Here is a 21,787-nt window from a genome sequence, read left to right on the forward strand (position 1 = left end):
TCATCCTATGACATTTTTGCCAGGAGCCTTTGGGAACATTTGAGAAGCAGAAACTTCAATGGCCACCTCTCTTGCCACCAGCCCTAGGCATATCTTTGTCTCTGGGCACATACCTAGAATCCACACAGAGAATCTGAGTGCCCTGTGTTATGTGTGCACAAGAGAGACCAGTCCTGGTGACCAGGATCAGGGGCCAAGGGAGAGATTTGCCCAGACCAGGACCAAAATAAAAGCCCTTTGCCCACTCAATGGCCCAGAAAAGCAAAGGACCTCTCTGCTCTGCTTGCTTCCGGGCAATCCAGGTGAAAACCTCTTTGTTGGTAGAATCTCTCTCTCCAACCAAGCTAAGCAGGAAGGGAAAAATAGCCCAAGTGGCAAACACACGTGACTGCCAAGCCTCCAGTGGCCATCTCTTGGGCAGGCTAAGGAGCTTCCCGCTGGGAGCAGGCCCCAGAATGCACTGGGTTCATCCCAAGCTGGGTCTCTGGCCAGCGAGGATGGGAGAAAAGGCTCTTGGAGGCTGCTCAAGCCTCCCTGGACACCTCAACCATATAAATAAAATGCGTGGGCTGCTTCATGGCTCATTTTTAACTGTAAACTGACAAAAGACCAAAAGGGAAATGAGATGTCAGCTGCTCTCTATTATCTCCATCACAGACCTGCAGCCCAGACATGGCGGCCTTCAGAACTACCCAGGAAGTCTTCCCCACTGGGGCAAGTTTGTAGGATCCAGGTCCAAGCCACCCAACTCTGTAAAAAAAGGCATCTTCTCTGTGCAGACATACTCTGGCCAGCACTGGCGGGTGCTGAAAAGACTTGTTCCCTTTCTAGCTGGGGAAAGGAACTGGAGTGGATCCTTGAAGTGGTGTCTCCAACCAGCCGCAGAGACTTCCCACCCACAGTGAAAGGCAGTCAGCGTTCCCCCACCCTGCACTGCACCGACCCACGTGGAGGATACAAGTCACACAAGTTGGTGGCTATTCACACAGTGGGGCGACCCAGATTCATCGGCCGGCCTGAGCTAGGTGGGACCACCACACAGCCTTTAGGGCTTCCAGCGCAGACGTGGTTTCTTCACGCACCTGTCCCACCAGCTTATGGGGTCTCTTCCATCACCCCCACATCTGCTCCTCTCCGCCCATCCCTGGACTTCGCTTCCCTCTCCTCCCGTCACCTCCCCTTGCCCATTTTCTCCTTTCCCATCCTACTGTGAGGTCAGAATTCCGTGCTTACGACACCTCGGTCTGTTGCCATGGAAACAGGGGCGGATTAAGGCTGGAGCACCGAGCTCAGGGATCAGGCTCCTCCGCTACCTGAGGTCCCACCTCAGCCGGCTCCCGCAGGGCCCGGGCAGCCAGCCGCAGGCGCGGGTGGCTTACGGTCGGTCGGCCCGGGCCAGGGACGAGGGGGTCCCGGCGGGGCGCCGCAGCCCGCCCTGACCTGGGAGGTGAAAGAGGCAGACGACGCAGAGGCCCGGGCAGCGGGTGGCGGAGCCCGCGGGCTCACGGCGTGGTCACCTGCCCTCCCTGGGCCCTGGGGACCGCTCCCCGCGCGGCAGCCACGTGGGGGCGCGGCGGGACTTCCCCAGCGCCCGCGCCAACTTTGCAGCGCTCGGCTAGGAGCCCGGCGGCCCGAGGGTCATGGTGAGGTGGTCGGGGGCGGGGGTGGGGGGGGGGCAGCTGTCCTCAAGTTAAGCCTGGCATCGGCAGCGCACTCTCCTGGCACGGCCTCCACCTTCCAATCCCTCCGCTCCAGGCAGAAGAAAAGTTTGAGGAACCGGACCTCGGGCGCTAGACACCAACCCTCGGCCGCTGGATGCTCAGAGCCCATCCCTGGGGACCACCAAAGCGTGGTGCAGGGAAGGTGCCCGCATCCGGGCCCCACCTGGGAAGCCGGGACGCGCGGTGAGTGAGCGCCCAGGCTGCGCGGCGCCTGACCGCCGGCTGCACTGGAGCGCGGGTCGGAACCCGCCCCGGCCCCGCCTAAGCGGCGGAAGCTGGCGGCGTGGGTCCGCGAGGGGGATGGAGGCTGCAAGTGAAAAACTTTATACCGGCAAAGCTAAGGTCCCAGGAGGCCGGCTCCCCTTCCATCACAGGTAGTTCACTGTGGTCTCCAAATGACCTCGCCGAACCAGATCTCTAGGCCTGGCCGCTGGATTCAGGGAGCAGATCCCGAGTCTCGATACTAGCCCCCGTCGGGGGCCGAGCTCCCCCAGCAGCACTCCCTCCGCGGGTGAGTCCCGCGAAGCCCTCTAGCCTTCCCAGAGCTGCTTCCCAGACCCGGAGCCCCAGCGCTGGGCGGCTCTCGGGCGGCTCCCAGGCTCGCGGCTCTGCCCCGTGCGCATCCAACTCCAACTTGCCCCTGCGGCTCCAACTCACCTTTGCGAAGCATGTTGGCCGCGGGGCCGCCACTCCGAGGTCGGCCTAGGCTCTCTCCCTCCCGGGGTCCGGATTCAAATCCTCGGGCGCCGGCTGCAGCTAATCCGTGCGCTTCGAGGCGGGGGCAAGCCGGGGATCCGCTGGTGCCCGGCGGCCCGGCCCCGCAGGGGCATGGTGAGCCCGAGCCCCGCGCCGAGGGCACCGGCGCCCACCGGCAACCGCGGCTGTGCCCGGCAGCCCCCGGGGCGAGCTGCTTTCTCCGCGGATCCGGCGGCCTGCTTCTGCAACCCCGAGCACTTTGCAGGCGGTTTTGAGGGGGGACGCCGCCCCCTGGTCCCCCGGCCGCGGCCCCCTACTCTCCGCCCCCTCGGGTCGCCGCCGCCGCCGCGGCTGCTGCAAAAGGGCGCTCGCACGCACCGCAGAGCTCCGGGGAAAGCGCCCGGCGCGCGTTTGCAGGACCGTGCGATCGGCGGAGCGGGGCGCCTCCCTTCCTCCCCCCGGCTTCCCCCACCTCTCCTCCTTCCCTCCCTCCCCCGCTCGCTAGCTCCCTCCCTCTCTCTCTGCGCTCCCCGCCCCCGCTCACGGAGCGCCTCCCATACAAAATTTATGAAAGTGCTCTCAGCTCGCAGTGCCAAGCGCCGTCCTATTCCCAGGGCAGCGGAGCTCAGCCGCGCGGCGCCGCCTCCCAAGGTGTTTTCGCCGCGCCCGCCCCCGGGGACGATCCTCGGCCCGCGTCGGTCCAAGTACCTGCCCCAGTCCCCGGGCCGGTCGTCGGGCCACTCGAGAGCCCCTCCTGGGCTTCGCGGGCTTCCCGAAGCTCGCACCCGCAGCCCCACCCCCTCCGGGCGAGCGCCCTTCGCGGATGGAGGTCACCGAAACAGGCGGCTGGCAGCGTGCGCTCTGCCCACCGGCTGGGATGCGAGGACCGCCGCCCAGAGTCCCCGATTACAAGTCCGCACCCCCGCCCATCTCCTCCCTGGCCGACTCCGCTTCTTCCTCGGAGGCTCGACGGCTCCTCCTTGCCCAGGACAGCTCCGGCAAACCCAGCCGCATCGCATCCCGAGTCCTAGGACACTGTTCTTTTTTTTGGGGGGGGGGGGGCGAGTGCGATGTGCCCCCTGGCTAGTCTAGACCTGGCAACAAGCACTGGGGAGGCCCAGCTGCATATCCTAGCGAGGGAAGACCGATGTGGGGCTCAGCCAGGCTATCTCTGCTTGGGGGGGACTCTGTTGTCCCTCAATCTATACAGACCCCGCCGGGGGCTTCGTGGAAAATGGAGGAGGCACCGCCTAAAAAGCAGGTCCAGCTGGGAACCAGCTGGGCTGAGCTTAGAGAAGGTTAAGGCCAGACCAGTCCCGGGTGGAGGCCGGCACCCCCTACTGGCCTGAGATAAGAGGGGTCCTGAACGGGGGAAAAGAGTGGCCTAAGTCACCCATTAAAGGCACATTTATTGAGGGACTGTCAGTACAGAGCTTTAGTCTTCCGGGATTCAGTCAATTAAAAAGGCAAAGTCCCTGTCCTTGTGAAATTTACGGTTATTAGGGACCAATTTAGGAAAATCCAGATGAGATCTTGCTTGGAAGAAGAAAAAATAAGTCAGGTGTTGTTCTGGAGCTGATAAGAGGGGATCAGGGAAAGCACTCTGAGCAGGTGACATCTAAGCAGAGACCTAACTGAAGTGAGAGAGTCGTGTGATACCTTGGAGACAAACTTGACATGTTAGGAAGCTCAAAAAGAAGACCAGTATCATTCATTCACCTATACATGCATTCAGCAACACCGAGGTTTGTGCTAACTACATAGGCTTGGTATTCTGCGGTCCATGAGGTCGCAAACAGTCAGATGTGACTTAATGACTGAACAATAACAACAATAACATAGACTTGGACTTTCAGAAGCTTATGGCAAGCTTCTGTAGGGGAAGACCCATAAGCTATCTTAGAATGTGCTAGGAAGAGAGAAAGTGTGGGAGGGGACTTTGCTAGCTCTGTAAGGGGCTGAAAGACCATCCAAAAAGGTTTCACAGAAGAGGTGCCATTGGTCTTGAGGGCTGAATTCATCAGGTTGAGAAGGGGAAAGACTAGGACAGGCAGGAAGGAATGTGTAGATGGCTTGGAGGTGAGAAAGTAAGCTTGCGCTGAAGTTTAAGAAGATTGGTCCATCTTGCAATAGAAACCCCAGGTAAGGCATTCTCTCAGCCTCCACCAGCTGCAGGACCAGACTGAGCCATCCTGTCTGAGCCCTGCCAGGCAGACACTAGCTGGAACTCTGAGGACACTGAGAGCTGCAGAAACCCTCCGCCAGTAAAACCCAGGTCAGGGAGGTTGAGCAACTCGCGAAGCATCTCACAGCAGATCAGTGCTCAAGTATGAGCCTGCATCAGGGTATGCTAATCCTCCTTCCACCTCCCAAGCCGCCTCCCCATGACCCCTTGCCCCGCAATCTCCAGTATCTTAGGCAAAGTTGGCTGGGGCTGGGCGTGAGTGTGAGAAGCCGAGTTATTTCAGGCCTCTGGAGGGCTGGGTGCTGTTCTGGAGGCCAGCCAGGGGGTGGGGGCGACTGTAGGCGGGTGTTGTAAGGTGGGGGTGCGCTGTGCCCGCCTTCTTGTCAGGCAGTAATTACTCAGACTGCTGAGTAACTCTGGCAGGGAGACCCCCACGGACAGATGGAGGTGTTCTCGGCCTAAGTTGAGTGACGGCCCGGATGTCCTGCACAGCAGGGTCTTCAGGCACAGGCTTGTTTCCTAATGGGGGCTGCACAACTCATCCGGGACACAGGCTGTGGGGTGGTGCTGTAGGAGGATGGGGGCCTTCTATTACCAGTGGGCCCCACTTCTGCTGAGGGAAAGGTTCTAAGGGGTGTGGGGTCTGCTAGGGAAACGCCATCCCTGTCTACTGGAGCTAGTCTTTCCCTCTTGGGACTTTCAGCTGCATCCAGAGCTAAGGCTGCCCAGACTGGGCCTTCGTGTCCTGAATGTGGAGGGGCTGGACTCAAGCGCACCCCAGAATTGAGATTCTCCACACTGGGGGTCCAGAGAACCTGAGAGATTGAGAAAGCGCAGGCAGGACTCTCATCACACTGATGGGATGTTCCTTGGGCCACATTCCTGTCCGAGGTTGTGACCATCCTAAAAGCATCCGTTGGGGGTCTGAGGGGCAGAGCACTGACCCTTTCTGGTCTGCCCCTCGGCTGCTCATTCCCAGCCTGCCCAGCCAGCCCTCCTCTATGGGCAGTCTCCCAGGCAGGGCCTGTCCCTGGCTGCTTGTTTTTCACTTCTCCCTGCGCCTTAATTAGGAGTTTCCAAGCAGGGAGGGCCTCCAGGGGAGCCCGAGGCCACAGAGCTGCCTTAAAGGGCCAGCTGTGTTCACACAGAGCAGAAAGGAAGAGGGTGCCAGAGGGCTGGGTGGGCAAACAGCCCTGAGGGGTGACTGCTCCGTGGGGCAGACCTTGCTGAAAGCCAGTCCTGCAGGCAGTCTGCTCTTCTAAAGGTCAAGGCTGTCCCACTGGCCACTTTACCTTCTCTTTGGGATTCCAGGAGCTTATAGGCCGGCTACCTAGGCCGGAGGGGCAGCCAAGGCAGGGTAAACGTTGACCAGAATCCCGAAGGTTTAGGCAGTCGAGTCCTTGGACTTCCCTTTTCTCCCAGGAAAGCATCCTCAGGCTGGGGTCCTTCCCCTGGTAGCAGTTTTTCACAGTGAACCTTCCACACTGTGGGTTCTAGAGGTGTAAGGGCATCCCAGCGCTCCGGAAATCGGCATCAAGACTCAACTTGACGCTGGCTCAGTGGGCGCAGTTCTGTCCTGTCGGGACAATGGGGTCCTGTGAGGCAGGGAATGCGGCCCCGCCCATGGGTGTCCAGGGCTGATCAGGAGGGGAGATAGGGGAGCTGAAGGAAGACCCAGCGGTGTTTCCATTTACAAGACTGCGCCCCCCGAACTAGGGCAGGGAGTCTGCAAATAGGAGGGCACTTGTCCAGGAGAGCCAGGATCAGGCTACTCGCAAGGGGAGGAGGCGACAGGGTCGCCGGGAGAACGCAACCGCCGTGGTCGAGGACCACTAGGGGCTCCCGAGAGTCCCGACCTTCCGGGCTGAGACAGGCGGCCCACTCTGGCCCCGCCCCTATCTTTCTCCTTCACGGTCCCCGCCCAGCAAATCCCCGCCCCTCGCTGGCCGATCGGCGATCGATTGCACTGTCTGCGCTCTCTGAGTTCTTCTAGCGCTGTCTTTTTGGTCCCAACGTGGGTCCGCTGGCGATGGCGGCGCTGGTGGCGGCCGAGGCCGCAGAGTCTTGTAGCCGAAACGGCCCGGGCAGAGGTGGGTGCTACGACGCTGCGGCCTCCGGACCTCGCATCTCGGGGTAGGGCCCCTGAGTCAGGGACACGACTAGCCCACTTAAACGGCGGCGATGCCGTTCTCCGCCAGATCCGGAAGATCTCGTAGTCACTCGCTCCGAGTCACTGTCGCTGGAGTCCAGGGGGACCGGTCTTTCTTAAGCGACCTTAGGGCACCATCGGGAGCAGCCCCTCCTAGAAGCTTGTAGTTCTCAAGCCGGAAACGCTGCCTCCCTTCCTTGGAGGGCAGACAGACTCAAGAAGACTAAACGATGAGACGGACCCGACGGGGAGGGAAGGAGCCAGGCGTGTTGGACGGGGCATTCCTCAAGTCTGCCTTCAGGGAATACTTTACGTAAGAGGCACAAGGTTTCATTGACCCGGCACTTATGGAGCGCGCCCTGAATGCCAGGCCTGTGCTAGGTGCTGGGACTAGATTGCAGCCCTGCCCTTAGGGATCTCACCGTCTACCGGGGAATCCGGACGTAAACAGAGGTTACAGCCAAATGGTAAAGAAGGAAGAACCAACTGGCCTTTGGGACAAATTGAGCTGCTAGGACTAGCAGCTCCCACACCCCTGCAACCACTAGGGACTTGGGCCTGGCAGAGGAGCTTCTGTGAGGGCCGGCCCAGAGACACTGACTGGTGTTCCGAGGCCTTTGAAACAACTAAACAAGTACCATAGCAGATCAGGACTTAGGGTCCCAGCCTGCCATTCTACTACTCCACTGCACCATCACCATCACCACCCCTGTGTCTACTGCTGCCCCAAGCGCGTACCCACACACAGAGGCTGTTGTGTCAGTCTAGCAGGATCTCTGGTAGAAGTCCTGGCAAATAGTACAGGCTCAATAAATATTCGCTGAATGAGTCCATTTCTCGCCTTTTCACACTCTTGAACTGTCTGGTGCCTAAAGAGATGCCCAGGTTGGGCTAAACTGAGTTGTGGGGAGTAGGATGCCGAGTAAGGGCTGCAGCCTTCCTAAAGGACTACAGTGTTTCTTCTCCTTTAATCTTGGGGGTGGGGGGTTGTAATTATTTGTGTCCCTGCAATTCGCCCTCTAGACTACAAGCCCTTGAAGGGCAAGATCACTTTTCTGTCCTCACCTGTTTGCCCACAGTTCTGAATGGAGTGTGTTCTTTCCAGCCTTCCAGGAGTGGGAAGTGGGGTAGAATGATGGAACTAGGGAACTTAAGGCAGTTAAATGTATGGTGTTTATTTACCTTTTGAATGAGGAGAGGGAAGAAGCAAGAATTAACCAGTGTAGACATAAGTCAGTGGGACTCAGTAAGGAAGGAAGTCTTTTAAATTAGTACTTGTAACAGTTTGTTTCCAGATTGCATATCTGGATCTCAGAACTTCAAGGATTTCTCAGGGGCTGGGAGCAGAGGGATGTTTTCTCAGACTGATTGAGCTGGCTGGGCTCTTGGGCTGTCTCAGGATTGTTCTCTATCAAGGAACAATTGTGTGGATGTTTTTCCCATTTGCCCCTCAGATGTGTCACCTGGTGCCAGCTCTACTCTCAGGGTGAGTGAGCCACACCTTCAAGTCCTTGATTCCCAATAATCTCATAACATAGAAATCAGTTACACACATTTCCTCCTTGCTTATTGGGTCGTGTCTCCAGCTTCAGGATGAACTCAGTGGGGAAGAAGGCTGGGCCAATCCCCTTGACTTCTGGGATCTGGGCCTTAAAAGTTGGGTGGCATTAACAGCTCCATCATGTCTGGCTGTGATTTAAGCCAGGCACCAACTCAGGCCTCTCACATTTATCCTAGGTCGAGCCCCTCGGGGCCGCTTGGCCAATCAGATCCCGGCTGAGATCCTGAACAATCCCCAGCTGCAGGCAGCCATCCAAGTCCTGCCTTCCAACTATAACTTTGAGATTCCCAAGACCATCTGGAGGATCCAACAGGCCCAGGCCAAGAAGGGTGAGCCCCCCTAAGCTCTGAGCTGGAGTGCGGTTGGAGAGATTGTCTGATCCAGCCAGGGGGGGTGTCCCCATCCCAGTCTTTTCCCAGCCGTCTGCTCGCATGTCTCTGCTCTATCTTGCAGTGGCCTTACAAATGCCCGAAGGCCTCCTCCTCTTCGCCTGTACCATTGTGGATATCTTGGAAAGGTGAGCCTTGGGGCACCGTGGAAGCTGAACCGAGACCTTCCCCGTGTCCATTATGGCTCTGGCCATTGGCATCATTTTTTTCCCATTCTGGACCTCTGCCTTACTGTGTTCCTTCCCGCAACCATATGCACACCAAGGGAAAAACCCCAATCTAAACTCCTAGCCTGCTACAATCCCTCCTTGTCTCTATAAATTTCCCCTTCCCTAAAAAAAAGAAATTGGGAGGGAGAAATGAGTCGATTTTATTGTCCTCAAAGCTGGGCCCAGAGCAGATGGTGGGGCCTGAGGAAGAAGCTGAGAGCCCCCAGGGTTGACCCTGGAATGGGCTGGGTGGTCAGCGTGGGGTCTGGCTATGGGGGGAGACTTTTTCTCTGGCACATTTGGAGGAGCGGGGCAAGGAGGGGCTTGGCAGCAGGAGTAGCGCCTAGGAGATGGTGTTCAGTTCCTCCACCTCCCTCGTCTAAGTTTCTTCAATACAATGAGCCATCCTTAGGAGGGGGGTGAGTGCTCAGCCATCTGGAACTAGTACAGGAACAGGGAAGGCAAAAGAAGAAAGGGGAGGTCATCTCGTGATGGGAACCTCCCACTTCCCTGCTGCCGCCCTCCCCCCACCCTGCTTCGCATCCTGCAGCCACAGACTCACTTCCCTGCTCCCACCCTCTTGCCCCTTGGGGATGCTCTCTGGGGCTTGGGCCAATTTGCATACATTTTAATCTATAAAAAATTAAGTGCTCTGGCTGACTCAGACGCCTGGGCTGCATTCTAAGGAGCTGAATAATTTGCTTCTGTGCACAGCCTGATTTGGGGAAAGGGGCGGTGGGGGCGCTAGTGGTGCCTGGCAGCAGCTCAGCGTTCCCCACCACACACCCAGGAGAAGAACAGGGAGAGCCTCCCCCCCACCTCCCCGTCCCTGAGCCAGACTCCATGCCCCAGGGGTGGGTCTCAGGGAAGAGCTGGGCCTCTGACCCCATTCCTGTGGTGAGTTTAGGGGGTGTGGGGTCTTCCCTACCCGCCCCCATCCCCCAGTGATTCAGGCCTGGCAGCAGATCCCATGGCAGTGCGCTGGCCATAGCCCACTCTTCCTGACGCATGAGGCATGTGGGTGGCGCCATGTGCTGTGGGGGAGCTGTTCGTGGGTTCCCCCATCCTGGCACAGAGGGCCTTGACTAAGGGTGGGGAGGCAGCAGGGGTTCTGGGCGGCTGGGCGGTGACGTGCATCCAGCACGCGTCACAGTGCCAGTGTGTGGAAATGGGTGTCTTTGCCTGTATGTGCATGCACCTGGCTCTGGGTGGGATGAGTCAGGGCAGCAGAGGTCTGTGGTTGACCCTTGGGTATGCCAGGCTGAGGCCTGGGGGGGTCCTTCTTGCAGTCGGAGTCCGGGCAGAGGAACCAGGGTGCTGGAGAGTCCATCCGCATACAGCTAGAGTTCCAGGAGCTGCTGCCAGACCTGGGGGAGGTAGCAGCTGGGCCCCTCCTACTCTGTTGGCAGAAGTGGCAGTTGCCAACCCAAGGGATTGGGAGAGGCAGGGAGAGCAGAGCTGGGCCCTGAGATATACCACATTCAGGTCTCTCTGCCACCTCACTCCTTGTGTCACTGTCCCATCATTTCCACCCCCACAGGTTCACAGAGGCCGAAGTGATGGTGATGGGCGACGTGACCTACGGGGCTTGCTGTGTGGACGACTTCACTGCGAGAGCCCTGGGAGCTGACTTCCTGGTGCACTACGGCCACAGCTGCCTGGGTACGGCCGCCAGGACACCCAGACCCGGCTGGGGGGCAGAACTGCACGCTTATCTCCATTGCAGTGCCTGATCTGCTGGCACGCACCGGGTCCCTCCTGGTATCTGGGATGGCCTTGGCCTTCCTGCTCCATGGGTGGAGCTTGCCTTTGGACTTGGTTGCCTTGGAAACCATGCTGCTGTCCCAGTTATGGGTGTATGAAAGGCTGTTGGTGGCAGAGCAGGCTGGACCCCCTAGTCGAGTGGCAGAGATGGAGCTTCTAAAAGAACCGTGACACTACCCTCCCTACCTCCCCGAACCCCCTGTTTGTCCTTAGGCTGAAGCTGCTTGTCCTCTGCCCCTCTTGCCCTCCAAAAGAGTCTCCTGAACTCTTCCCTCCTCCCAGTTCCCATGGACACCTCAGCCCAAGACTTCCGGGTGCTGTACGTCTTTGTGGACATCCGGATAGACACTGCCCACCTTTTGGACTCTGTCCGACTCACCTTTCCCCCAGGCAGTGCCCTTGCGCTGGTCAGCACCATTCAGTTTGTGTCAACCTTGCAGGTAAGTGGGCTGGTCTCCGGGCTCCTCCTGGGTCCGCACGTCGGGTGCTCCAGGCTGGTCCTCTGGGCCTGGCTCTCCCTCCCCGTCCACTTGCTTCCCTTCCCTCATTCTCCCTACAGGCAGCTGCCCAAGAGCTGAAAGCTGAGTATCGTGTGAGTGTCCCACAGTGCAAGCCCCTGTCCCCTGGGGAGATTCTGGGCTGCACGTCCCCCTGCCTACCCAAGGAGGTGGAGGCTGTGGTGTAAGTGGAAAATGGGGGGCCAGTCATAGAGACATAGGATAAGTTCCCTAGGTTCCTCTGAACGCTGAAGTTCATCATCCAGGAAAGGAAACTGAGTCTCAGACTCCTCAAGGTCACCCTGCAAGATGGGGACGAAAGAGAGTTTTAGGTTCCCTGACTCCCTCTCCAGTGCTCTGGCCAACATCCGGAAGACTATCCCCAGGGTGGGGCAGGAATGAGGGCCTGATGCGGGGCTGGGGGGCGGAGGGGGGGTGGAGGTGGGGGGGACAAGGGTGGGGCTCAAAATGGTGGGAATGTAATTGGAGAAGATGGATGGGCACGCCCAGGCTGCAGCCCCATTAATTTAGCATCTGGACAGCTAACAAGCAGGAGCAGCGTGTCTCCTGCCGCCTAATTATTTTAGGTAATGGAAATGCTTAATGTTGTGTGAATGCAGGCAGCCTCGGAGCCGACAGCTCCGCCCGCTAAGACTGGGGAGGGGAGCCCCATTCTCAGCTAATGGCAGGGAAGGGGGGGCATTCCCCTGACTCAGTCCCACTTCCGGGGCTGCTGATGCTGCTCCCACAAGCTTTGCTGCACCCACACAGGACATCCCTGCACCCAGAGAGGCCCACATCAGGGCCTTCCCTTTCCCTGGCAGCCCTGCTCCCTGATGGGCATTCCCTCTTGCCTGGGCATACATAATTCTGAGCTCATACATGCCTGCCCCTGGGGGCTTTGGGTGTCTGTTGGAGGGAGGAACACCCCAAGTGTTTGTTGGCCATTCATCACAATTCGATGTGGTCTCCCAAGAGAGAAGGAGCTGCCACGTGGACTGTCTTCCATGCTGTGGCCTCTCCATGATCTGGGAAGGTGCAGTTAAGGACAGTATCTCCTAGCCCTGCTTGATACAGCCTGGTGTTTAAGCCTAGAATCAAGTCCCAGGTATACTGCTTAAGAGAGCTGTGTGACTTTGGGCAAGTTTCTTAACATCTCTGAACCTCATTTGTATCTTTTGTGAAATGGGGATTCAGATTTCTCTACATCCTTGAACCTCACTAGTATCTTTTGTGAAATGGGGATTTTGTGAAATGGGTAGCTTGGAGGATTACCTGTTAGGACTGAGTAAAGTCATACATGTCAGGTGTTTAGCCCAGGCCTGGTACATGGAAGGTATAAGCCCAGTAAACAGTGGCTCTTATTACAGTTCAGTAACTGGACCCAAGAGCTAGTTTGAGCAAAGAGTAGTCAAACTATATATACACCCTGAAAGCTCATTTATGGCCCAGATGACACCCTGAACACCACTTCCCACATCCGTACTGAGCTAGGTGAGGGACAATCTGTCCTCCCATCTCCACGTTAGGCTCTCTAGAGCCTTCCCATGACCCTGGCTGGCTCCTTCATTTTCCCCTAGAAGGTTCAGGTGGGGATAGGGGCAGTTCTTAGATTCTGCATTACATAACTAGAGGGGCCTTAATGGTCCTCCAGTTCAAACTCCTATTTTACATGTGAGACATCCAGGGCCTTGCGTGTGGGAGGAGGGGTTTTAAAGGATGACTTGTCCCAGTTCACATACACTGCAGTGTAGCCAGCCAAGAACTCAGTCCTCTGGACCTCCAAGCTGCTGCCTGCTTCTGGTGCCCCATCCCACCCTCATGGCCCCCTTTCTCCCCACTGCAGGTATCTTGGAGATGGCCGCTTCCACCTGGAGTCTGTCATGATCGCCAACCCCAATATCTCCGCTTACCGGTATTGGCCGGACTGGGCTAACCAGCTGGGAAGGGGATGGAGTCCCCTGCCCCTGAGACCCTCAGTCAGGCCCAAACCTCCTCACCCCAGGGCCACTTAAAAGCCCCCAGCCCTGAGGATCTGAATCTAGGTACCAGATGTAGGGTTGCTGCTACACAGCACCTCCCCATCCATTGGATCCACACCCAGATCCTAGAACCCTCTCTCGTGCCTGCTCCAGCCGTGGAACCAATCTTCCAGCAGCAGTCTCTGCTCTTGCCTCTGTTCCTAAGTGCCTGCATGGAGCCTGAGGGTTCCGAAGACCAAGGGGCTGCATGAGGGAACTGTGTATATGGCACAAGTCCTGTGAGTGGCTGTCCCAGTGACCCTGACAGCTTCTTTTCCAGATACGACCCTTACAGCAAGGTCCTGTCCAGAGAGCACTATGACCACCAGCGCATGCAGGCCAATCGCCAGGAGGCCATAGCCACTGCCCGCTCAGCTAAATCCTGGGGTCTCATCCTGGGCACTTTGGGCCGCCAAGGCAGTCCCAAGATTCTGGAGGTCAGTGGGCTCTGGGAAAGAGGACTAGCTGGGGACCCGGCTGAGAAAATCAGGAGGCCAAGGGATTTACTTTGGCCACTTGATCACCCCAGCTCTGCCTCCTTTTCCCAACAGCACCTGGAATCTCGGCTCCAAGCCTTGGGACTTCCCTTCGTGAGGCTGCTGCTCTCCGAGATCTTCCCCAGCAAGCTCAGCCTCCTTCCCGAGGTGGATGTGTACGTTTCCCCACCTTAATCTATCTAGAGATGACTGGCTAAGGAAGCTTAGAATCTGGATTCTGCCCAGCTCCTATTGCAGGCTGGAGTCAGTGCTTCCATGACCATGAAATTTTAATGTTTAGAGAGCACTCATTTCGTGGGGGCTACCTTTGGCTATGGGTCAACCCAACTTTGTCTGGCTTGGGGGCTCACAGGCAACAGCTATTTCATAGTCATTCTGCATGAGATGAGTTTGAGGGGTGGTTGGCACCTGCATTGGACCAGGAAGTAAATTTCATCCTAGGGTCTGATCGCGAACATGCTGCCCAAGCCCTCTCTTCAGAAAGTTCATAGTCAGGGACGTCCTGGTGGTCCAGTGGTTGAGACTTCACCTTCCAGTGTGGGGGGCTGCAGGTTTCAGTTCCCTAGTTGGGGAGCTAAGATTCCACATATGATATGCAATATTATAACAAATTCGATAAAAACCAAAAAAAAGCTCACAGTGGAGGAAACAGAAGAAAACAATACCGTAGTGCTAAACAGCAGTTGGTGACAGTCTTTACTTTCGAATTAATAGTAAGCTCTGTTGAGTGTGCTGGGGACACAGTCATGTTCTTCAGCATGCTGCCAGGAACAGAGAGCCCCTCCCCTTCCCCCGCCTTTGGATCTGACCTGATTTCCCTTCTTATAGGTGGGTGCAGGTGGCATGTCCACGCCTGTCCATTGACTGGGGTACAGCCTTCCACAAGCCGCTGCTCACGCCCTATGAGGTAACACTAGGTTCTGAAAATCCCTGGGGGAAAATGGGCTTTACCCTTAGCTCTGTCCTAGAAGGGGTCCTCAGTGGAGCTGCACTTAACTTACATCGGAGGCACTTCCTAGCTGTGTGGCCTTGTCCAAGTCCCTTCCGCTCTCTGAACCTCACATTTCCTTTCTATGCTATGGGTATAATAGGACCTTCGTAGGTCATCGTGAGGACTGAATTAAATAATCCTGCGTAGAAAAATGTTGGCAAATGTTACTGTCCGGATTTTCTCCCCCAGGCGGCAGTGGCCTTGAGGGACATTTCCTGGCAGCAGCCCTACCCTATGGACTTCTACGCCAGCAGCTCCTTGGGGCCGTGGACGGTGAACCACGGGCGGGATCGGCTGCTCCAGGTCCCAGGCCGGCCGGCCCTGGGGAAGGTAGGAAGGGACACCAAGGAATACCGAGGGGCCTGGGCGCGGCCTCCCAGGCGGCGCGAGCCGAGGCCGCCGCCCTGCGGCCGCTAAGGGAAATGCACGACAGCGGGGTGGGGAACGTCGCAGAAGCCGGACCGTGACCTAAGTCTGCAACTCCAGGTTCAGGGGTGGCCCGTGCGCCCCTCTCCAGCCGCGGCTTGCGAGCTTTGCAGCTGCAGAGACGAGGAGGTGTCGCCGATCGCTCCCTGAGACGCTCCTGGTTCCCAGGTATCAGGCCTACCTCTGGACCTGCCGCACCCTCTTCCCGTTGTCATGGCAACGTCCGCCTGCTCTGAGGCCCGCCTCCAGGGTGGTGGCTGTATTGGGTCCCGCCCCTCGTGTTCAACTTCCGCCCGGGGAAAGGCTGCTTCCTGTTCCTCTGGTGCGCACGCGCCATGCATGATGGCTGGGCAGCCGCTTCTGCGGATTTTGTGTCTGGCGGGTTTTCGGCAGAGCGAGCGGGGCTTCCGTGAGAAGACCGGGGCGCTGCGGAAGGCGCTGCGGGGCCGCGCAGAGCTCGTGTGCCTCAGCGGCCCGCACCCGGTCATGGACGCAGCTGGGTCGGAGGGCGCCAAGCCAGACTCCGGTGAGGAGCCCTGCCCGGAAATGAGCCCAGAGTCTTCTGAATTGCCTCTTCCGCGTAACACCTGCCTGCACACAGGCACCCTTGTTCCTCCCCACATTCCTGCCATCCTCCCACTTCATTCTGCCCATACATGTCATCTCTGCCAACCTAGCCCCTTGCTCAAACTCCTGCCTGATCCTCCCAGACTTCTACCCATCTCTTCTCCAGGTCAATCTATTCCCCGCCTCCTTTTCCCCAGACTTTCTACTCTGCCTCAACCACCTCTGTTTCCCTCATTCCCAAACACTCCCTCACTCCCTTTATTTCTTTCCCCCTGGATTTCCCCTTGCCTTAACTCTGTACTCTTCCCTTAATCGCTGTAGGACCCTGCCCTCCGGAGGAGCAGCCTCGAGGCTGGTGGTTTTCCGAACAGGAGGCAGACGTTTTCTTGGCCCTGGAAGACCCCACGGCGTGCAGAGGTCTGGAGGAAGCCCTGGGAACGGTGGCACAGGCACTGAACAAGCTGGGGCCTTTCGATGGGATCCTTGGTTTCAGCCAGGGGGCCGCACTAGCAGCTCTTGTGTGTGCCCTTGGCCAAGCCGGCGATCCCCGCTTCCCTTTGCCCCGGTTTGTCATCCTCGTATCTGGTTTCTGCCCGCGGGGCCTTGGCCTCATGGAACCCATCATGAAGGGCCCCTTGTCACTGCCTTCCCTCCATGTTTTTGGGGACACTGACGGCGTCATCCCCTCTCAGGAGAGTGTGCAGCTGTGTAGCCGATTCAATGGAGCCATCACCCTTACCCACTCTGGTGGCCACTTCATTCCAGCAGCAGCACCCCAGCGTCAGGCCTACCTCAAGTTCTTGGACCAGTTTGCAAACTGAAAGCTCTACAAAGGCCTTTGCCTCAGCATCCCCTTTCTGTTCCACCCCCCATGACCTTGATGCAGCCTCTGTAATCCCTGCCTTTTTTCTACGTAAAAATCTCCCCTGCTATTAGGGCACCTCACCATCTTCAATTAAGAGACAAATACAGTACTTAAGACTCAAATTAAAAAAAAAAAAAAGACTCAAATTATATAAGCCCAGCTCTGCACTCAAAGAGAAAAAGGGGGGGAGGATTAGGAGGCCTCAATGGACTTTGACCTTGGCATCCTGAATGAGTGGGGGGTGACAGGAAAAGCAGAGACTGGCAGCACTGACTGCCACACAATAAAGTGATTTGGATTTTGAGCATCTTTTTCCTGGAAAAGATACACAGGAAAACCCATTTTATGTTTTTTTAAAACATGGATTCCTAGGCTAGGCGTCAGCACAGCCTCCAGGGCAGCACCAAGCCGGGAGGTGTTTGCAGTTGTGAACCCCTAGGACAAGCTCATGCATATGTGCACATACACATTTTTGGCAGAAGTCTTAAGTCCCAAGATGAAGGAAAGGACACCTCCCTGAAGGAGGGAAGAATTTACATCTGAGAAGTTTAGGGAAGAGACCAGTTAGCAAAGCTCTGCCTGGGCCATACTGAGTTTTAGCTCCTTCGATCCTGATGCCTAAGAGTTGTGTGTTGGCCTGTCAAAACCAGGCTTCATGTATTCTCTGTTTTCTCCACCATAGCTATCAGCTTCTCTGAACTATGAGTTTGAAGGATGGGGTGGTACTAGACCTAGATAGAAACAAAGACAGCACAGAGGTAACCTTTTTCCAAACCTAACCTTGTTTGCAGAGCTGAAGATGGATGCTACTCTGTAGTGGTCAAAGCCAAGGCCTAAACAGCCCATCTGGTTTGAAAATGCTGTTAGGTACTCTAAAGACTGCTTGCTTTAACCATTCCCTCCACTTCCAGTGCCTTCTTCCTCAGGCTGCCCTGCCTCTGCAGATTCATCAGTTTGTTCCTTTTCTGGAAGATCGCAACAGGCTGTATCTGGTCCACAAGCATGGCTGCCCCAAGTAGTTTAGTAATTGAGCAGGAATTGGGGTTAGGGAACTGCAGCACCAATGCCCTAGCCCATCCTGAGGCAGCCAGACTAAGAGCCTTAAATCACCTGAAATACTGAGTTCTTCACTATGGATAGCAGCTTTCTGCGACTTACAGGGGCTCCCCAGGTGCACTAGTCATAAAGAAACTGCCTGCCAATGCAGGAGATGGTATAAGACGCTGGCTTGATCCCTGTTTCAGGAAGATTCCCCTGGAGGAGAGCATGGCAACCCACTCCAGTATCCTTACTTGGAGAATCCTATGGACAGAGGAGCCTGGTGGGCTACAGCCCATAAGGTTGTACAGAGTCAGACACGACTGAAGCCACTTAGCAGGCACCATGCAATATTAAAAATAAAGCTAGAGTTAAATGCCTAGGCAGAAAGGGGGTGGGGGTGGGGGTAGAAAGTTCTTTGCTACAGTCTGCTACTGCCTTGCTCTTGGTGTTTTATAAAGGGACCCCTTCCTTGGCAAAGGAAGAGACTGAAATGCTCTGAATTACTCCTACAGACGTGTGGGATTTGGCCCATAGAATTTTAGGGAAAAAAATGGGTTTGTGATAGTTAAAATTTTACGAATGTCACACAAAAATTCAGATTCCTTTCTTTGGAAGTAAGCAGTTCGGAATGAAAAGCAATGAGTAAGTCTGCAGTTGACTCTCAAGCCCTCCTGGCAATCACAGGCTTCCCTCTTTAGCAAGGCCTCAAGAGGTGAAAATGTCTTGCATACCACAGTTGCTGCTACTTGGAATTACTGGGAGGAGTAAAGGAGAGAGGGAAAGACATTTGGGGAGTGAATATTAAGGCAGTGTTTAAAGTTGGAAGGGTGAGGTTGAAGACCAGAGCAGGATCTGGTGAAGCAGAAGTGAGAAGGTGGAAATTCCCCTCAGGATCAAAAATGTCTGCTGGGCTTCCCTGGGTCCAGAAGATCCCCTGGAGGAGGTCATGGCAACCCACTTGAGTATTCTTGCCTGGAGAATCCCCACAGGCAGAGGAGCTTGGTGGGCTACAGTCCATGGGGTTGCAAAGAGTCAGACAACTAATCACAGCACAGAAGGAAACTGATGATATGGTCCACCTGTTCCCAACAAGTGTGATATGTCATCCCCCATAGTGCCCTCCAGGAACAATGGGGAATCTTAGGGTGTTATTCCCCTCCACACCAATTCCATGGACCATTTGCATCAGGATCATGTTAAACCTTGGGTTCCTGGGACCAACTCCACACTTACTGAGCTAATCACTAGGACCCAGGAATCTGCATTTTGACAAACCATCCTGGTCCCTGTCATGCAATGAAATGCTGGAAAACCACTGTCTTAGTAGAGTGTAAGTCTCTGGTAAATGTGTGTAATTTGAAAAAAAAAAAAAAATGATTCTCAGGCACTCCACTAGGAATAGGAAAACAAGCTCTCTGGCTAAGAAACATTGATCTAACATTTTCAACTAGGGATAATGAGGCCCAGAAGACAGGAAGAGGTATATCATCTATTGAGTGCTAACTATGCAAGGCCTTGTGTTAAGCAGAAGCTTTAGTTACCTAGTTTAATCTCACAGCTTCATAAGGTAGATGCTAACCTAGTTTTACAACTGAGATGAGGTGCTGAGAGGCTAACCTCCCCAGAGTTGGATTCAGATCCAAGAACTGCCGTTCTTGACCTTGACTAGTCATTTTCTTCTCTGCTGCTTCACAGAAAATAAGCAGAGGCCACCACTCACTACTGGACAGCGTGTCCTGCAAGGCCCTCACCTTCCTAATCCATAAAATAGGTTGGGGGTGTGCTGCCCTGAATGATTTTCAAGATACTGAACTCCTAACCGTACAGTCAGTCCTCTGGTTTCCACCCCCTACCCCAACCACTTGCAGATGGGTTCAAACTGCAAAAGACTTCATCTCTTCTTTCCAAAACATCCCTGCCATTTATCTTTTCTACCTCTCACTCCACCTTAGTTCCTAAAGTTCTTGGGAGAGAGAGTCCCTAAGCAGAGAACCCTCAACAGCCTCAGTCCTAGAGCTTCTGCCCAGAGAAATGTGTACCCTTCACTCCCCTGTTCATTCTCAGTGCCCAGAGCTGGGGTCTCCCCAGCACCACCACCCCCTTCCAAGGACATAGTAGTCTAAGAGAATACTTAAGATCAAAATAGCATTCTGCTGTTTTCAAAGGTTTTTACTTGCACGATCTTATTTGGTCCTCACAACAGGCCTGCCAAAAAAGGAGGGATTACTATCTCGTTTTACAGAAGGCTCAGAAATAACATGGCCCCTTAACAGCCAGTTGGCGATGCCAGGTGGGACCTCCTGCCTCCCTGTGCACTCTTACCAGGTGCACACAGTCTGCCCACCGATGTGCACGGGATGCCAGAATCAGGTGCATTTTCATCTAAGCCCTCAGTGTCCTTGGGTGGAAGAAAGATAGTGTGGGTGTTGATTAGCTGTGAAACTATCACCAACTGTGTTAGAAACAGTTTAGAAAAGGGGAAATGGAGAGGTCAAGAAAAATTGTATTAATGGGTTGCAGGACTGGGTTGCATTAATCATTCCCAACACTGTCCCTCGGTGGTCCTGCACCCAGTATCCAACAGTCAGCCCTGAAGTGGGTGATGGTGGTGGCGGCAAGTGACAGGCAGAATGTTTTTGAAGAGGTCATTGCTTACACTTCAGTAGTCCAAGAGGACTTCAGCTCCTCTGGTATTTACTTTCCCTCTTTATGGCTAATTTGAGACAGTCTAAAATTGGAATCCAGCACCTAGAGATAGAGTAAGGTGAGGATGCAGGTATGTTCACACAACCGTTTAAAGACGGGTTAACTTTACAAGCTTTACGCTTCCTGAGGGTCGGGGACCCTTCTTATCCTTCAAGATTCGGAGGGAAAGAGAGAGGGAAGAGGAGGGAGGGAAGGCTGTGACTCCATCAGCCAGTGGGTTCAAGGTTTACCCTTTGCCCTCTGCCTACTCAGCTAGGGGTTCCTGGAAGAATGAGGTCGTGGCGCATTTAGAAAACCTTTCCTCCATCAACCCCCTTCGGTTCCCAGGATGCGAACATTTTTCCAGGTGCCTGCAGCTTCCCTCCCTCCCTCCAAGGAGGTAAAAAGAACCCAAATCCCAGAACTCCCCATTCTCTCACGATCCCTTGGCTGCAGTACCTCGGCTAGGAGGACAGGATAGTCACTGAGGGGGACAGTCAGACATACTCCGCAGACCATACTCCGCTTCCTTCTCTGCCTCTTTGGATGCCCGGCTCCGGAGTAGTCCGCCTCCCTGTGCGGCACCTCCCGCCACCCCCACAGACACATGGGCTCTCGACTCGCCGCCTCCGCTTCCTCCTGTTCCGAGTCTCCCCCATCCCGCCCGGCGGTGCGCTGCGTGGCGCGGCGCGTGGGCGTGCTGCGGGGCGACCATGGCTGTAGACTGTTACCTCCGGTTCCCACAGTAACAATCGAAAGCCACGGTTGCCCTGGAGACGCGGGGGCGGGGCGCGCGCGGCTGACGGCACCACGGCAGCTCCGGTTGGGCTGACGTCAGGACCGCGGGGTGGGGGGACGGTGGGGGGGGACGGCGGCGGTGCGGGCGGGGGATGGAGCTCGCTGCAGGGACGGGGCTCTGGGCTCTTGGGGCTCTGCGAAGTGCGTGTGGGCCGGCAGCCCCTCAGTAGCCCCTGGGGACTGGGGACGGGACGGTCCAATGGCGGTGCCCGCGCTGGATCAGCACCGCGGACAGCGGCGGCGCGGGCAGCGAGCGCGGGGCTGAGGGATCTTCGGGGACCGAGGGGCCGGGGGCGCGGCGGGTGGCCGGGTCCGCGGTCCTGGGGCGGGGCCAGGCGTCGGTGGCCGTGACTGGAGACTGTTACTGAGGGCGGCCCGGGCAGTAAGCAGTCTAGAGCCAAGGTGCCGGCGCGCTGCCCGGGCAGGGTGGCTCCGTCGCCCCCAGCTGGGGGCGCTGCTGCTCTTCCTGCCCCGTGTCTCCAACCCTTCTCGGCCCCGGCGCTAGCGGACAGGCACGCGGCCCTTGACGTCAAAACCCTGTGACGTCAAAGATGTCCCTGCGGAGAGGCACTTCCGGCTGCGGAAGGGGGAGGGGCGGGTGATGGGGGCGGGGCGGGGCAGTCAGGCCGAGGCCCCGCCCCCGCCTGGTCCTGAGAGGACAGCTCCTCATGCAGAGGCGGGAAGTTGGGGGCGCTGAGGGACCAGCTCGACGGGACGGGGAGGGG

General features: G+C 56.5%; 3 protein-coding genes and 1 long non-coding RNA gene across 8 annotated transcripts in view; 2 read left to right on the forward strand and 2 right to left on the reverse strand.

The window, feature by feature from the left end:
- Nucleotides 1-2,460, reverse strand: part of RTN4RL1 (reticulon 4 receptor like 1) — a 72,747-nt gene extending 70,287 nt beyond the window's left edge. The window contains exon 1 of the mRNA XM_070478842.1: nt 2,379-2,460. Coding sequence (XP_070334943.1) covers nt 2,379-2,391 — 13 coding nt within the window. The 5' untranslated portion in view covers nt 2,392-2,460. The remainder of the gene's footprint in view (nt 1-2,378) is intronic.
- Nucleotides 1,331-16,083, forward strand: DPH1 (diphthamide biosynthesis 1). Of its 5 annotated transcripts, XM_020909796.2 has the most exons (14): nt 1,331-1,643; nt 1,756-1,904; nt 8,489-8,641; nt 8,766-8,829; nt 10,451-10,572; nt 10,957-11,114; nt 11,234-11,355; nt 13,018-13,086; nt 13,473-13,629; nt 13,744-13,844; nt 14,518-14,596; nt 14,870-15,010; nt 15,167-15,274; nt 15,995-16,083. In XM_020909796.2, the coding sequence occupies exons 4-13, from the start codon at nt 8,777-8,779 to the stop codon at nt 15,254-15,256; spliced, it is 1,092 nt and encodes a 363-aa protein (XP_020765455.1). In that variant the 5' UTR covers nt 1,331-1,643; nt 1,756-1,904; nt 8,489-8,641; nt 8,766-8,776; the 3' UTR covers nt 15,257-15,274; nt 15,995-16,083. The 5 variants fall into 5 exon arrangements, with proteins under 5 accessions (XP_020765455.1, XP_020765452.1, XP_020765453.1 ...); XM_020909793.2 differs by lacking the exons at nt 1,331-1,643; nt 1,756-1,904 and adding an exon at nt 6,585-6,692; XM_020909794.2 differs by lacking the exons at nt 1,331-1,643; nt 1,756-1,904 and adding an exon at nt 6,642-7,064.
- OVCA2 (OVCA2 serine hydrolase domain containing) lies at nt 15,284-16,842 on the forward strand. Its single transcript, XM_020909798.2, has 2 exons — nt 15,284-15,632; nt 15,995-16,842. The coding sequence occupies exons 1-2, from the start codon at nt 15,320-15,322 to the stop codon at nt 16,492-16,494; spliced, it is 813 nt and encodes a 270-aa protein (XP_020765457.2). The 5' UTR covers nt 15,284-15,319; the 3' UTR covers nt 16,495-16,842.
- Nucleotides 16,346-20,956, reverse strand: LOC110147997 (uncharacterized). The gene is made up of 2 exons (XR_002317033.2): nt 20,724-20,956; nt 16,346-20,327 (listed from the first exon to the last, which is right to left on the reverse strand). It is a non-coding gene; the product is annotated as an uncharacterized lncRNA (long non-coding RNA).
- Between the last annotated feature and the right edge of the window lie 831 nt (nt 20,957-21,787).

This window comes from Odocoileus virginianus, chromosome 17 (genome assembly GCF_023699985.2).
Source record: "Odocoileus virginianus isolate 20LAN1187 ecotype Illinois chromosome 17, Ovbor_1.2, whole genome shotgun sequence".
Taxonomy (NCBI): Eukaryota; Metazoa; Chordata; class Mammalia; order Artiodactyla; family Cervidae; genus Odocoileus; species Odocoileus virginianus.

Excerpts from the sequence above, each read along its gene's own strand:
- OVCA2 (XM_020909798.2), top strand. The coding sequence starts at position 15,320 with ATGGCAACGTCCGCCTGCTCTGAGGCCCGCCTCCAGGGTGGTGGCTGT. Across the intron at positions 15,633-15,994 it reads GGGCGCCAAGCCAGACTCCG|GACCCTGCCCTCCGGAGGAG; the intron begins GTGAGGAGCCCT and ends TAATCGCTGTAG.
- DPH1 (XM_020909793.2), top strand. The coding sequence starts at position 6,632 with ATGGCGGCGCTGGTGGCGGCCGAGGCCGCAGAGTCTTGTAGCCGAAAC. Across the intron at positions 11,115-11,233 it reads AGTTTGTGTCAACCTTGCAG|GCAGCTGCCCAAGAGCTGAA; the intron begins GTAAGTGGGCTG and ends TTCTCCCTACAG. Across the intron at positions 13,630-13,743 it reads GCAGTCCCAAGATTCTGGAG|CACCTGGAATCTCGGCTCCA; the intron begins GTCAGTGGGCTC and ends TTTTCCCAACAG.